The sequence below is a fragment of the Zonotrichia albicollis genome, chromosome 2 (genome assembly GCF_047830755.1).
Source record: "Zonotrichia albicollis isolate bZonAlb1 chromosome 2, bZonAlb1.hap1, whole genome shotgun sequence".
In the NCBI taxonomy this organism is placed as follows: Eukaryota; Metazoa; Chordata; class Aves; order Passeriformes; family Passerellidae; genus Zonotrichia; species Zonotrichia albicollis.
The window spans coordinates 76467890-76484553 of record NC_133820.1 but is presented as its reverse complement, the minus strand read 5'-3'; the positions used below and the strand labels follow the sequence as shown (position 1 = coordinate 76484553).

General features: G+C 38.1%; 1 protein-coding gene across 18 annotated transcripts in view; it reads left to right on the top strand.

The window, feature by feature from the left end:
* PCDH9 (protocadherin 9) overlaps nt 1-16664 on the top strand; it is a 689424-nt gene that overhangs the window by 1776 nt on the left and 670984 nt on the right. For all 18 annotated transcript variants that reach the window (XM_026796702.2, XM_014270977.3, XM_014270979.3 and 15 more), the window contains exon 2: nt 42-3211. In XM_026796702.2, coding sequence (XP_026652503.2) covers nt 176-3211 — 3036 coding nt within the window. In that variant the 5' untranslated portion in view covers nt 42-175. The remainder of the gene's footprint in view (nt 1-41; nt 3212-16664) is intronic.

Sequence of the window (16664 nt, the reverse complement as noted above, 5' to 3'; positions counted from 1 at the left end):
TAAAAAAACAATAATGCTGTTCTGTGTGGTTGTGTTGACAGTGATGTCTCCAAATAAGAAATGAGATGTAATGCATCCTGCAGTCCATGCATGCCTCCTCTTGCAAATCGCGCATCATTCCTCTCTGGAAACCTTTAAGTCCTAAAATCCGTGGAAAGAGAATAAAAACATTATCATGAACCTGAGGGATTTTTACCTGTTGGCCGCTTTGATTGCCTGTTTAAGGCTGGATTCTGCTATAGCTCAAGAACTTATTTACACTATTAGAGAGGAGCTGCCTGAAAACGTGCCCATAGGGAACATACCAAAGGATCTGAACATTTCTCATATCAATGCTGCCACAGGGACCAGTGCCAGCCTTGTCTACAGACTGGTGTCTAAAGCAGGGGATGCACCTCTGGTCAAAGTGTCCAGTAACACGGGGGAAATCTTTACAACATCTAACAGAATAGACAGAGAAAAACTATGTGCTGGAGCTTCCTATGCAGAAGAAAATGAGTGTTTCTTTGAACTTGAAGTGGTGATTCTCCCCAATGACTTTTTTAGGCTGATCAAAATAAAAATCATTGTAAAGGATACTAATGACAATGCGCCTATGTTTCCATCCCCTGTCATCAATATCTCCATCCCAGAAAACACTCTGATCAACAGTCGCTTTCCAATCCCATCAGCAACAGATCCTGACACAGGTTTCAATGGTGTGCAGCACTATGAGTTGTTAAATGGACAGAGTGTCTTTGGACTGGATATTGTAGAAACTCCAGAAGGGGAGAAATGGCCTCAGCTGATTGTGCAGCAGAACTTGGACAGAGAGCAAAAGGACACCTACGTGATGAAAATCAAAGTGGAGGATGGAGGTACCCCCCAGAAATCCAGCACAGCTATCCTGCAAGTTACAGTAAGTGATGTCAATGATAACAGGCCAGTCTTTAAAGAGAGTCAAGTAGAGGTCCATATACCAGAGAATGCCCCTGTAGGCACCTCTGTAATTCAGCTTCATGCTACAGATGCTGATATAGGAAGCAATGCAGAAATCAGATATATTTTTGGTGCCCAAGTCGCCCCTGCAACCAAAAGATTTTTTGCTTTAAACAACACCACAGGGCTGATTACAGTTCAGAGGTCCTTAGATCGAGAAGAGACTGCTATTCACAAAGTGACAGTGCTGGCTAGTGATGGTAGCTCTACACCAGCCCGGGCAACTGTCACCATCAATGTCACTGATGTAAATGATAACCCTCCTAACATAGACCTCAGGTACATAATAAGTCCCATCAATGGCACAGTGTACTTATCTGAGAAAGATCCCATCAATACAAAGATTGCCCTAATTACGGTTTCAGATAAGGACACTGATGTGAATGGCAAAGTGATCTGTTTCATTGAGAGAGAGGTCCCCTTCCACTTGAAAGCAGTTTACGACAACCAGTATTTGTTAGAGACCTCTTCCTTGTTGGACTATGAGGGCACCAAAGAATTCAGCTTTAAAATTGTGGCTTCTGATTCTGGCAAGCCCAGCTTGAACCAGACTGCCCTGGTAAGAGTTAAGCTGGAGGATGAAAATGACAACCCTCCGATTTTCAGCCAGCCTGTAATTGAGCTGTCAGTTTCTGAAAACAACCGGCGTGGTCTATACTTAACAACTATTAGTGCCACAGATGAAGACAGTGGGAAAAATGCAGACATTGTTTATCAGCTTGGTCCTAATGCCTCCTTTTTCGATCTGGATCGAAAGACAGGAGTTTTGACAGCATCCAGAGTTTTTGACAGAGAAGAGCAGGAACGTTTCATTTTCACTGTTACAGCCCGAGATAACGGCACCCCTCCTTTGCAGAGTCAGGCGGCTGTAATTGTTACTGTGTTGGATGAAAATGACAACAGTCCCAAATTTACTCATAATCATTTCCAGTTTTTCGTATCAGAGAACTTACCAAAGTATAGCACGGTGGGGGTGATTACAGTGACTGATGCAGATGCTGGGGAAAATAAAGCAGTGACCCTTTCCATCCTGAATGACAATGAAAACTTTGTGCTGGATCCGTACTCTGGAGTTATAAAGTCCAACGTTTCTTTTGATCGAGAACAGCAGAGCTCTTACACATTTGATGTTAAGGCAGTGGATGGAGGGCAACCTCCTCGCTCTTCTACAGCAAAAGTAACAATAAACGTGATGGATGTTAATGATAACAGTCCTGTTGTCATCTACCCACCTTCTAATACTTCTTTTAAGCTGGTGCCACTCTCAGCAATTCCAGGATCGGTGGTAGCCGAAGTCTTTGCTGTGGATATAGACACTGGCATGAATGCTGAGCTGAAGTACACGATTGTAAGCGGCAATAACAAGGGTTTGTTTCGGATTGATCCAGTGACAGGTAATATAACTCTGGAAGAGAAACCAACTCCTAATGACGTGGGCCTGCATCGCTTAGTTGTCAACATAAGTGATTTGGGTTATCCCAAATCCCTGCATACTCTTGTGCTTGTATTTTTATATGTAAATGATACTGCTGGAAATGCCTCTTACATTTATGACTTGATACGCAGGACTATGGAAACCCCTTTGGATCGGAACATAGGGGACAGTAGCCAACCCTACCAAAATGAGGACTATCTCACAATCATGATCGCTATCGTGGCGGGTGCCATGGTTGTCATAGTGGTGATATTTGTCACGGTTCTTGTTCGCTGTCAACATGCATCCAGATTCAAAGCTGCCCAGAGGAGCAAGCAAGGTGCTGAGTGGATGTCTCCCAATCAGGAAAACAAGCAAAACAAGAAAAAGAAAAGGAAGAAAAGGAAATCTCCAAAGAGCTCTCTTTTGAACTTTGTGACCATTGAGGAGTCCAAACCTGATGATGCAGTTCATGAACCTATCAACGGGACAATAAGCCTTCCAGCAGAGCTGGAGGAGCAAAGTATAGGAAGATTTGATTGGGGCACAGCACCACCATCAACCTTTAAGCCTAACAGTCCTGATCTTGCCAAGCATTACAAGTCTGCCTCTCCGCAGTCTGCTTTTCATCTCAAACCTGACACTCCAGTTTCAGTGAAAAAGCACCATGTGATTCAGGAACTCCCGTTGGACAACACCTTTGTTGGTGGTTGTGACACCCTTTCCAAACGCTCTTCCACTAGTTCAGATCACTTCAGTGCCTCAGAGTGCAGTTCCCAAGGAGGCTTCAAGACAAAGGGCCCCTTACACACCAGACAGGTAAACGAGCACTTTTACTGGTCTATAAGTACTGCATACAAGTGCCCGATCAACCAGTATTAAAAGTGCCACTGTGTTGTGGGGTTTGTTTTTTTTTTGTTTGTTTGTTTCATGCTAATTTAATTTAGTTAACATTATGGGGGGAACAAAAAAACCCTAAACCAAACACCAAAAACAAGAACAAATAAAGAAAAACGACCTTTTTATCATTTACCTGGGGCTTAAACATGTGTTTGCAAAATGCCTCTGATACTTTGGGTTTTGAAGAATTTTCGTTGTTAGAGGACTATGCATGTGCACATACATGTGCATGAGCAAAACTGAAAAAAAAGATTTTTTTTTTCTCCCCAGTATTTAACTGTCCAATTGTAAAACTTATTGAAGAACTGTTTCCGTATGTGCTAAATTTCAGTCAGAAATTTGACTGTTTCAAGGTTGAAGGGATATGTACATTGTTTCAAATTTCAAAGTGAGTTGGCTTGAATTTCTTTTGCTGTTCGAGCTGATTTGGAACCTTGCTAAATTAGTGTTACTAAAAGGGTTAATTTTTTTTTCCTAACAAAGACAGCCAAATTTCCAAGCTACTCATCAGTGAAGCACATGGTTTATTGGTAGGATATAACTAAGCCATACGTAAGTCTTCCTCTTGTTTGAGTTCAACATGATTTTGTTGTAATAGATGAAAGTTGGTATCGCATAGTTTGCTGCATATTTAAAAAAAAATTTCCAAAGCATACTTTTGAAAGGAATGCGTTCTCTGAATACATCTGAATTATGCAGGAAAAAGAAAAAAAAGTCAGTCCATTGTAAATATTCTCTCATCTTAGTAATGCATAAGTGATCTGACATATCTCATTTTAAACTGTGGAACACGCCATATGAAGAGGGATTAGGAAGCTGAGAGACTCATATTTCAGCCAAATCCAGCATTAGGTGTGCTTTTTGGGTTTTTTTTTGGGTTTTGTTTTTTGTTTTTTTTTTTTTTTTCTTTTTCTACTTAGGTCTAATAACTCCTCGCTAATAAAGATTTAAACGCGGTGCTGTCTTAATTCCTTTTACGGGCGCTCCTCTTGCGGGCGCCGCGGGAGCGCGCGCGCGCGCGGCCCGTAGGTGGCGCCAAGGCACCGCGCGGCGCGCGCTGGCCTCGCGCCAGCCCTGCGGAGGCTGCGGGGGCCGGGAGCGCGCGGTGGCCGGGAGCGCGCGGGGACCGGGAGCGCGCGGGGCCCCGCCGGCTCCCTCCGTGCCGGGAGTCGCGTCCTTGCTCCTCGCAGCCCCCCCTGAGTGACGGTGGTTTGTCCGAGTTAGTCAGGGATGCGGGTCCCAGGGAGCCCAGCGAGGCACATTTAGGCTCGTCCTTGCGGAAGGGTTTTGGCGGTAGCCAAGTTTAGGGCAAAGTAATCCAGTTGTTGTTGCGTTAGCCTTAGCTGTGGTGAACGTTCCCAGAAGCGCGTCTTGACTCTGCGCCTCTGTGAGGGGTCACGCCGACCAGGTGCTAAGAATAAAACGAGCGCTTTGGAGGCAGCTCTGCTAAAGTAACTGCTCTGACACAGCTCCTTCTTTATGAGACACTGAAAACACCACAGGAGAATCTCACAAACCCCTAACCTCTCTGAGGGACTTTTAAGAAGGGTCTACTCCCTAAGCCTTCTCACAGCACTGTACACACATTGTCAGCGTAAGTTAAAAAAAGCTATCAAAAAGAACCCCCAAAAATTATAGAAGAGCTCTGCAAAATCTGTGCTTACTTGTCTGAAGTTTTCTCCTCAGTTTTAGTTGCAAAATGTTATCCCTCTAAACCACACATTCCTTTTCTGTTCTGAGATTATTTTAATTTCGGCATCAATTTCCAAATTCTATCAGAAAGCTCAGACTTAGCTCCCCACAGTATCTAGAGGCAGTTGGGACACCCAGAATTTTTTATCTGACAGAATGTGTAAGCTCTGCATGGCAAAATTGAACATGAGGAGAATAAAACTCCCACAGCCATACAAAAACAACTAGCAGTATTTCCAGAGTTACCTGTGTTAATTACACTAAATATCCTAGTCTCTATTTAATAATATCTGTAATTATAACTATATATGGACTTGATTCAAATTTCACTGAGATCTTAGTGTTTCCTTTTTGAAGTCAGTAGATACTCATAATTTGGATTGCTTCCTGAAAAAGCTGTATTATTATATGTAAATGAAAATACAACTCTTTCTTAGGTAGACAGTTACCTAATCTGAGTTTGTAGATTTTTATTCTGTGGGGAATGATATAGTGTCTTTTTGGTTTTTTTCTCCCAATGATGACTGCTACAGGATGTAATCTTTTTAGGCTTCCTTTTCAATTTTGGCAGGAGTAGTATAACCATCAATGGTAGTAATCATCAACAATCTTCCTATTCTTTTGTTTGTAATTCCTAAAATTAGGGTGCATCTTAGCTAATATTCACTTGCACAGCAGTCAAATACACCATCATAGGTCTTTAAAAAAATGGTGATAGAGTATGGCCTTTAAGCAAAGTATTCAGATTTAAAGATCTTACTGAACAGTGGTGTGTGCTAATGCCACAGCATCTGAAAACAATTTTTATAAATTCCTTTAGGAAGAGATACTTAGTTCTGTGGCATTATACTGTTTTCTTCAGGTTTAACATAACTAATTTCTCTGCATCTAATGTTGAGTTAGGTTACTTATGTATATTCAGTAACTTGGTGGGTTTTGTAAAATGCATGGGAATTGTTGTGGATGATGTTAAGATAAGGAAAGATGAAATATAGGATAAATATATGTCTAAGAAATACTAGCATCCTGCACCTTTACTTACAATTTCTTTTAGTTCAAGGTAAACACACACACACAGTGTGTCTTGCAGATACATTTATATTAGCAAAGAGCTGAGACATAAGTCAGCGCTTGGACTTCATTCAAGCAAAATTCCAATGCTTTTGTTGGGCACGTGGCCCTAGAAATCTCTTAGAACTGGGTCTTAAATCAAAAAGCATTTAGAATTTAAAATATATTGTTAAATAAAAAATTCTTAGGTTTTTTTGGGGGGGGGTGTTGTGGGGTTTTGGGGTTTTTTTTTGGTGGGCAATTTCTGTGCAATCATCAATTAATTTAGTGGAAATTCTGTGGTTAGGTTTTTACATGTGACTTTGAATTGTACAGACTGATGTTTCACAAGTACCCAGTATGAAAACCAAAGCCTCCTTCAAGTGCCTATCTTGCAGTAAACCTGGTGGATGCTCTGAAAAGAGCATTTTTGAATACTTGAACTTGGGATTGTTCTAAATGCTAATTCACATAATTAGGAGTATGGAAAGGATGTTGCATACCACCAGCTTATATAGCTAAGCTTCCAAAATCAGTGTTATGACTCATAAAGAATACTGAAATCTATGCAGGCTTCTCAATCAGTGTTCTTTTCAGTATTTGATTGAACTTTAAAATGCGCTTCAAATTAGTAAGTCATTACACCAAACAGCTACATAGAAATACAGCAGAAGACTACATGTTGTATTCTTCTGTGTGAAAGACCTCGTTTGAAAAGCAAATAAACAGACAAAAGCTCCTACTCAATGTCATTAGATTAACAATAGATTAAATAATAAAAGAAATTCAGGCAAATTTACTGTGGTTATCCCAATTTTAAATTATAACAACTTCATTTAATCAGATTTAAAGCACAGCAGTGACAAATAACACAGGTTTAAAAATATGTATCAGTATAGGTTATGGGCAAAACCTTCAGTCTTCTTTCCTAATCAAAATGCATTTAGGCATGTGCTTAACTTTCATTTAATGTGTAAAACTGAAGCAGATCCTTAAAGTCCAAGTGACTTAAGATGTTGTCTTCAAGAAAAAGTCATAAGCACACTATAAGCACTTTTCTGAATCAAAGTGATAATTTAGAAATTTTGGAAATGTGCACACTTCTAGAAGATTCAGGAAAGTTGAATATATGTTAACACAGTCCTTGTATTTCTGTGCTCTAGTGGCAGAAATTAGGGATTTGGGGCTCGAATGACACATTAACTACATTCCATACTAAAGTATATTTTTAATCTTATACTTGATAACATAAGCTCTGTAGAGATTGCTTTATTCCTTTTTTAGCCAATGGACTTCTTGCCTGATCAAGGAACAAGTAGCCAGGCTCCTGTTGATCAATGCACATCACTTAGGCTTTATGTGGCAAATCTAATTGATGTTATCTTACTTTGGAGTGTTTAAATTTGTAAGTTTGGAGTTTTAATGTAAGAGAAAAGAAAAGCTGAAAACATTAATGACTCTTAATTTGATACGCTGAGAGTGGCAATTTCAAGGTGCATAAGTTGATGGCAATCTGCATTGGAACAGCAGTGCAGAGCTTACGTCACCTGCAAATATTAAAATTCTGTAACCATAGCATTCCACAATTCTGCGTGCTGTATTATTTTTAGTGGCCTTGTTTCATCACTTAGTATAAATAAAAAAACACATACATTCTTTTGTATGCTTAGTTTGGTTTATGTGTTAGCATGGATATTAGTCTTGAGTGAGGACTAGTCATCTGGAAAAGTGTCTGCATGTAAAATTCAATTGTTTTCAAGTTCTGTATATTTGTATATGTATACTAAAATATTAGAAATGGTGATCATGTACAGTGTATTTTTTCTATTGTTGACTAACTGAAAAATAGGTTAACAGATTTCTCTGAACTGTCTAAAGAAATCCATCTTTGAGCTGAGACCAAGCATGGAAAATTTCAGCTGAAAAGAAGAATTTTTCAGAAAGTTATGAGCATGTGAAAACTGGGAGCTATAATGGATATCTGAACATAACCCTAAGCTATAACACTATACATTTTCAATAGTGACGGTAGACGTGTTCAACCAGAGTAGGGAACATTTTGTGTATACAGATCAGGCAGTAAAAGCTTAGTAATCTTCATTTCTCTTTAAATGTTTTCTGTGCATGAGATTTTTATCAGAATCACTGGAGTCTCATCTGTCCCGGATATCCAAAGCCAAAGTTTCACATATGCTAAGAAATTTGTGCCACACACGTGAGTGAGAACTGGATCTTGAGAGTTTTATGCTATTGAAATTTTGTGATAATTTTCTTTTGTATATAGGAACAAGGGAGAATCTTTTTAGTTTCCATTTCAGATTTTCAGTTCCAAAGAATCTTTTCTTCTAGCACAGCAAAACCATATCAGCCACACTTTATTGACAGCAATTTTATTGTAGCTAGAGGCTTACAGTAAGCTGTTTATTGCTGTTCCCTAACGCAGTTGACAGCAATTGGGGAATTAATTTTCTTGCCCCTGATGTGCTTTCTTGGGTATAAACAACAGATGTTAAAGATATGAAAACTGTGACCCATTTACATTCAGCAGCTCTTTACAGGAACAGTCTACCTGTCTGAAGTGCAGGTTTCAAGTCCTGAGTAATTTTGCTCCATCAGTTCTAGGATTCTAACTATTTCAATATTGTTTATCTTACACAAATACTGTCAAGGGCCAGGTACATAATGCCTATGGGTAGATCCTCATCTAGGCAATTTCTGTTCAAGAATAGCTGGATTCAAGTTTCATTTAGTTCAGGAGATGCTGTATCTTTTTACTCTACCATTTAATCTAACATATAGGATTTAACTGACAGAATAGACATAAAGTGTTCTGAAAGACCTAACAGGAATTAAAGGTGCTACCTGATATTCTGGTACAATTTATTTCACAGAACATCATAGTGGTCTGTAAAATCTATACTCATAAGTTTCCAAGTGTGGCCATGTTGCATACATTCTGTAATGTCTATGTCTTCACTGAAGAAAAAGAACATACATAGAATCATGTATTATTTTTCCCTTCTTTGATTTCTTTGGCACAATGTAAGTAAAATTGTTTATCCCCGTACACTGATGTGGGCACTTAATCAGTTCATTTCGGGTTTACATGAGATAACATTCCTTTGAGTGGAAAGATTTACCAGACTGTACATAAGAGATGAATGGATGCTATCATATTTTACTGAAATATGGGGGGAGGAGAACATCTTTTGTTCATTTCTGTCTTTTAGAAAGACATTTGCTATGTAAAGGGCTTTAGCATCTTACCAAACTGCGATTTTAAGTGCTAGTCTAGACACAAAATGCATGTTCACTGTTCCCTTACAATTAAAACACCACACAAAAAAATTCCTCCTAAAGGAGTTGCAAAAATTTTCTTGCAATGTGTTATTTTCTAGTGAGCTATAAACTCTCTCTTGAAGCAGAAATAGCTATTTCTGGCAGAAGACAACTTAAATTGATATTGCTACTTTTTCACTGGTTGTGAAATTACAAAAATTTGAAATAAGAAAATAAATTGTTTTGAACAGCAGTATTGTTGTAACCGTACAAACCTGTGTATATGTTATTCCTGGGACCACTGTGTTTCAGGAAAACATAAAGGCTGCTACAATTTTGGTACAAAATTCTTGTTAATTTTTCTAAAAGTATCTGGACATTCAAATCTTGGAATGATTTGGCCTTCATTCCCAATTTAATTTTTGGGTTTTGCATATACTCTGAGTTATATGTGATAATACAGAGAAAGGTAGTTAAAAATTAGATTTGTGATCATACTGAGATGTTTAAATTGTACCAATCTCAAAAGTTACCCATTTTTTGCTTCTTTTTTTTTTGTAGCAAGTGGATTGGAGGGTAGTGGGGGGGGGGGGAGATTTGTTTTAAAGTCTTGACATGGGTTGTCCTGCATGTTCTGTTGCACAGAGATAAAATCTTGTAATTATTAATTTCATTGTAAATATTCATAATCAGGAGCTTTTGATGTCTAGAATGTGTAGTTTCCTATGACATGATGTTGTCCTTTTGCCATTTCTTTTGTAAAAGTCACTCTGAACTTTTAGTGTACAAATATTAATATTATTACTTGAAAGTTGGTTCAGAAAATGCACACTTCCTGTTACAAGAGGATTATAGAGCCTTTTTCTAGAGTAACAGTTCATCATTTGAAGTTGAATCCAAGCTGGGATAAATCTGCTGGTTTCTTCCATCTGCAGCTCTTTCTAATGTAAACTTCTTTATAAAAACTATAAGATAATATTGAGATAATATTTCCAAAATCTAAAAAATATGTAAAATTAATCAGAAGTGAAGTGAATTAAAAATCCTCTTATTTTGAGCTGAATGTGATAAAATGAGAAAGATCAGCAGGTTTTTTCTTTCTTCCTTCGCTTCTCGCCCCAGGTTTGCAGAAAGGTGGTTTTAAAATAACCATCTCTTCCCAGTCCAGAAAATGAAATCGGATATTCTCACTGGCTGATAGCTGAAAGAGAATCACTACTGATATTGATTTATAAAATACTTTGTAGCCTGAAACTGATATTCGTTCATTTGCTCTCATTCCTCCCAGTGAAATTGCCAGATGCATCATTTGTAGTTCTGAAGGATGTTCTTATCACCTCCTAGGCTTTCATGTGTTACTAGAAAGAAAAATCTCTTATTGGTTTTCTTTATCATTAAAAAGTGTTAAATATCTGCCTGTACAATATTCTTCATCAAATGAACTAATTTAGCCTATGCCTTGTAAGGTCATAGAGCTTTTAAAACACTGAAAAAGTCAAGAGGAAGACCATGCTTCAATTATCAATGGTATTTTGCTATTCTTCCAAATTCTATGCCATTCTTTTGCTCTTCTTCTTCATTATTCTGTTGATTTGTAGCCTGCAATAGTATCTCTAAAGTGGCTACGCCTAGTAGATGTAAATATCTGTCTCCATAACACATAAAGTTATGGAAACAATTGTCTTTCTGATGTAAAGGTTCTGTAGGATGCATATGTTTCTACATATGACGTGTAGCTGCTCTGCTGAACTTCATGGTGAAATGCTTTGACCACTGAGGTCTATCTTCTCTCACCAAAAATTTTTTGGAAGAGAGTTTTCACAAAAGCTTGATTTTACAGGAAGGGATGCAGGAGCTTCAGAGAAAGGTGAAGACTAATGAATTTTAAGATAACACCTCCTTCCTGTGTTGACAGGCTGCACAGCCTGAAAGGAAATTATATTTAGCTCATGGTTTTAGTAGCTTTCCATTCAGTGAGCTAGGTTTTCAGAACATTGTCTTTATTCCAGTCCCTCTTCTTAGAGCATGTGATGAATAGTATCATGATTGCTTCAGGTACCCAGCTTCTGGTGGTGGATCTAACCTTATTTCTGTAAGTGATGTTCACAGAAAGTACAATTGGTACAGTTTTCACCAGTACACATAGCTGGTAGTGCCTCAGTATGGGATTCATCTTGTTTGACTTCTAATTCTGTGACAAATCTAGTCTACTTCAGTGAGTTTGTGATTTACCCCACCTTGAAGAAAATAGAGTGCTTTAAGCTGAGTGACAAAGCTGAGCAGCACAGCTCGGTGAGTTGCATCCCACATCTAGTGAAAAGTATAATTTGGTGTGATCCATATTCTCCACTTTCCTTTTCTCACCAAGGTCAAGAGAAGGGCTTAACGTTACGTATTTCTTTAAGTGAAGGTATTATTTAAATAGTGCATGTGGGCATGTATGTGCACAGTTGCTCTTGAGAATTTGAGTTGTAATCTTAAGATTGCAACTCAAATTCAAAGGTTTCCAAATTTGCAGAAGAGTTTAGCTACTTTTTATAAAATCATTATGTGGCCATCATCTATCTATTTTGGTAAGACAGTGCAATGAAACATCAATAAAATAATAATTTTGGTGCTGATCTGAGTATTTCTGTCTTTTTTCAGAAATGCATGTTCCTTGCTACCTGATTCTGTGAACTTTAGTACAGACTATTCACATTATAGTGTAAAAATGTTTCTTTTACCTCTCTGGTAAAAGGTATGTTGTTGCGGTGCGATGTAACCTGCCCTACCCTCAGTATGTGTCTATAGCAGCAGGAATTTTCAGTCAGTTGTCAGATTGTCTCACTTTCACCATTGCAAAAATACAGGCCAAAATGTCAGTGACATGCTAGGTTACCACTAAGAGAATTTGAAATTGCCTTCAGTTTGTGACAACAGTACTCTGAAACATGGATGGTGTTGAAGTCTGCAGCATCCAGAGCAGCAGGAGGTAGGCTGTGTACCAGTTGCAAAGCCTGTATTTTTAACTACTGACAGATAAATAAGAAGCAAACAAAACCAACAAAACCCCCAACCAAACAAAAACAACCAACCAAACAAATAACATCCCTCCCCCCCAAAATTAAATCTGCATCTGCTAAGGACGGTAAACGTTGCCTGTTGAAATTTAATCTCTCTACTGTACAGGAGATGGACTTTGCTATTTGAGATTTCATCAGTTTCATTGCAGAAAGCTGTTACATCTGTCAAACACTTCAGTTTGAACTGAACGCCTGATTTTTTGCCTTTGTATGCTACAAGAGCACCAGCTTGTCAATCAACAGAAGTACAAAATTAGACAAGATAGGTGATCTGCTGCTGTGACTGGCATTTTATTTTAATTTTACAACATCTTTTTTCTTTCCTAAACTTAAAAATGGCAGTATTTTTCTTTAGTGGGGTAACAGATGAGAAAAATTGATATAATGGACGGAGGTCACTCCAATCCTGTTAGTCTTGGCTTCTAATGCCCATTCTATTGAAAGCACTGGTACGGTCCAGGTGGACAATGGAGCTGTAGGTGACTATCTGTATAAATTTTATGAATGTCCATTGTGTGTGAATGAGATGAAAATATGAATGAGACTTAAATAGATTTGATTTTTTTATTCTTCATTCTCTCTGTGGTTTTAATGCATTGCAACAAACCTCATGCAGCCCAAGGTAGGGGCATAACCAGTAGGGCAGGACCACTTTTGGGGGGGCTGTGTAGGCTTTCAAGCTGCCTCTGGGCAAAGCAGGCTCCAAAAGCTTCAGCAAGTAATTTGAATCCTGTAAAATTCATGGGGTTTTGATCTGCTTCCCTGAGTACAAATCAGAACTTTTATTTCTTAATGTGATTTTCCGAATTCCAGACTAAGAAATGGACAAAAGCATAGATGCCTTTTGAGAGGTTTCAGAAACTGATGCACTTCTATGGTTTTGTGATGTGTCTATTGATAGCATCCTCCCTGAACATCCCTGGATTTCAGTATCACTCAGCTTTGCTAAATCTAGACTTTGGCCCTCTTCTGTGCTTTAGCAGTTGATTAAGAAATATTCTAATCCGTCACAGAATACCAAGAAACTAATGGTTTGTGAAGTATTTTAGTCTTCAGGCTTCCACTATAAATGATATGAAAAATAGTATCATTTGGCTGATGCTTAAATACATCTCTTTCTTTTATGAGATACTGTCTCTGTCCTTTCATGTTTCTCTTTTTTTTTCCTCTTCTTTTATTCTCTGAGAATGCTTATTTTTGTAAAACATATTTATGCACATATTACAAATCTGAGTTTCACCCTCAAATACATGGTATCACAGTGCAGAAGTGGCACATTTTGTGCACAATCAGTTCTAGTACACCCAACTCATAACCACACACTGCTTGTGTCCACACAAAGACTTTTAACAAACCATGGTCTAAGATTCAAGGATTTGAAACATTTGGAAGCATATCTGTATAGCAGCATATTATGGAAGCCATTCCATATGTGTTGTAGTTAAAAAAGTAGACAAAATAATTATTTCATATATTTTTTTATTTGCTCACTTTTTTGTCTTTTCTTTTTATAAGACCATTCATACTTTTATATATGGCATAATGCATCCACAATTTGTAATAAGCATGCTATCTCACAGACTTATGATACAAAATAGATTCTGAAAGAAAACAAGAACAAAATAATGTTAATCACAAAGCAGAAGAGCGGAGATTACAACTCAGTAACTGAATAGGTGCTTCTTGAGTTCAGCAATTTGAAAGGGAGATTGGGAGGAGAGATTAAAATATTCATATATCTTTACATTTCAAAATGGTTTAAAGATGACTGAACTTGTTGGAAAACTTATTCTTTAGTAAGAAACCTGGCAGTGCTGCTGTGATATACAGATTGTCAGTGATCCTTGAGTCTACTTCTTCAAAGCAGTGTGCTGAGCACTTTTCAGTAAAGCAGTTCTATTCAGTGCCTGCTGAAGCTTTATAGATGGTGCAGATCACCTCCAGACAAAGTACTTCTCGTTGTCAACTATGATATTTATGTGTCAAAAGTATGTCACAGAAGTAATTCCCAATTTTAGAACTTTCATTCTTTGGATCAGTGGTGATCACATTAAAAAACACTCTGCGTTCACTGTCTCACACTTGGTATTATTTAACATTTTCATGTCCTAGTGCTAAATAGCAGCCTTAGTTGTATTCAGTATTGTGGAAATTCATTTCAGTAAGCCTCTAGCTACTGAAAAGTGTTGTATCTTACATCCTGCTGTCCTCAGTAAAGATAGTTGGGGGTCAGGATAGCCCTCTGCACTGTGTGCTCCTGCTTGCTACTGCTCATGACATTTGGCATCTGATAGGGATGCTGTGATAGCACCTTCAATTAAAAGCCATAGGCAACAAACATAACAAAGAGAATCCTTAAGACTGCTTAACATTATGCCATTGCTTTGACTTGAAGAAAACCAGCATGAGAATAAATTGCCTGTGTTAGCTTAATTGTGATCTTCACCTAAGCACTACCCATGAGACCTTAGACCCAGCAGAAAATGCTAATGGGAGAATCAGGGGCTTTTTCTGGGATTGCTTAAATTTATCGTACTTCTTTTAGAAAACACTGACACAATTTTATTCCAGCTTTAAAGCCTTAAGCTTTTGCTGCCTGTTTTGGGTTTTTATTACTTTTATGTTTATACAGTTACACAGATAATGAAAAACAAAGAAAAAGCCTGCGTATCTCTGCATGTAACACTGCTCTGCAACTATATAGCACCTCATTAGTTTTTTTGGTATCAGAGATAAGTTAGCATTCTGTCATGAAATCTGAACTGCCACCACATCTCACTGAAGCTTATAAGCCATGCCATTGTAACTTTCAAAAAGTGCATTAACTCTTGCAACAGATGATTCAGTCTTGTAAACAAAGAAATCATACGTCTCTATCTATCTGTGAAGCCAATTTGTTTGACATTTTCTTCTGTAAATTTTGCTGCTCTTAGAAATCTTTTGAAATAGAAAGGGAGAAATCTTAGTTTTGTCTCTTTTTGCACAATTCAATTGACTGAGGTAGACCTAACCTCATTTACATTTGGACTGTGCTGTATACTCATTACTCTGAATGTGATCTGCCTTTTCTCGTTTTTTTAAGATTCTATCTTCCCTGAAGGAAAAAGTGTTTTATATCACAATTGCTATTGTGAGATATCTGCCTAAATGTAAAATCCTTGTGGAGACAAGTAAGAGGTATTTTGTACCTTACTGTAACTGGTCAAGGTCAGCCTGGAACAATTCACTCAGGGTTGATCTCTACTGGCTATGTACAGATGAATCTACAATACCTTATCATTAGCAGGATTTTCTATTGCCTTACCTACTTCAGTGTGAAATCATGCTGCACTGTCTTGCAGTAAGGTGCCTTTAAGGATATGATTTACATGTGTACTTACTCTAGGTTGTTTAACACTTCTCAACTGATGCCAAGTGAGTCTGTCCTACTGTCTGGAAAAACCATACAATTTGGTCCTGTGGTTGAATTGAAGTCCTTGGGCTTTCGCATATAATACTGATGATATTAGCAGAGGTACCCCTAAGTGTTCCTGCCAGGCTTGCATCACCATCTGGTGTAATTCCAATGCATTTTCATACATCTTCAATGTCGATGTTACTGTTCTGCAAACTGTGCTGGATTGCCAATGATTGCAGCTGCACACAATGGCTATAACTCAGTCACCCCCTAAGGCAGAGTAATATGAGTCACCAAAATCAAACATTAATTCAGCACAGGCCATTACTTTGTGCTGGAAATGGCATAGATGTGCCTGTATTCTATTTTTACTAAAGTAAAACACAGTATTTTATAGGAAGCATGATCAGAATAGAACATTCCATCCATGGTCTACTCCGTGTTGGCAATAAATGTTCCTAGTAGACTAGGAACAAATGTCAGTTCCTTTACAAGTGAGGTAAGCAGTCCTGGGCATGAGTTGCCTTCTTTGAGTTTTTTTGTTCTGTAGCTTGAGTCTGCCTTCTCCTAAGAATGCTCTTTTCAGTGTATGTCTTCCACCTTTTGAAAGTTTCTCCTGAAACTGTCCATAGGTTTGGGGTTTATATTTCTTAAAATGTTCCTTTGTGTTGTCTCATCTCTTTATTTTTGAGCTGATCTCAATGACTTTTTGTGATATTTTCTACTTCTGAACTTTCTAGGTAATTTGCTCACCTCATATACAGGCGTTCTTGTACAGGTGTTCTGCCTATCCGCTCATTTTCAATACACTTTTATTAGCAGTATTTTCCCCCATCAACCTACCTACAAGACCACATATTTGATACAGTCAGTAGTTACTCAGTGTGAG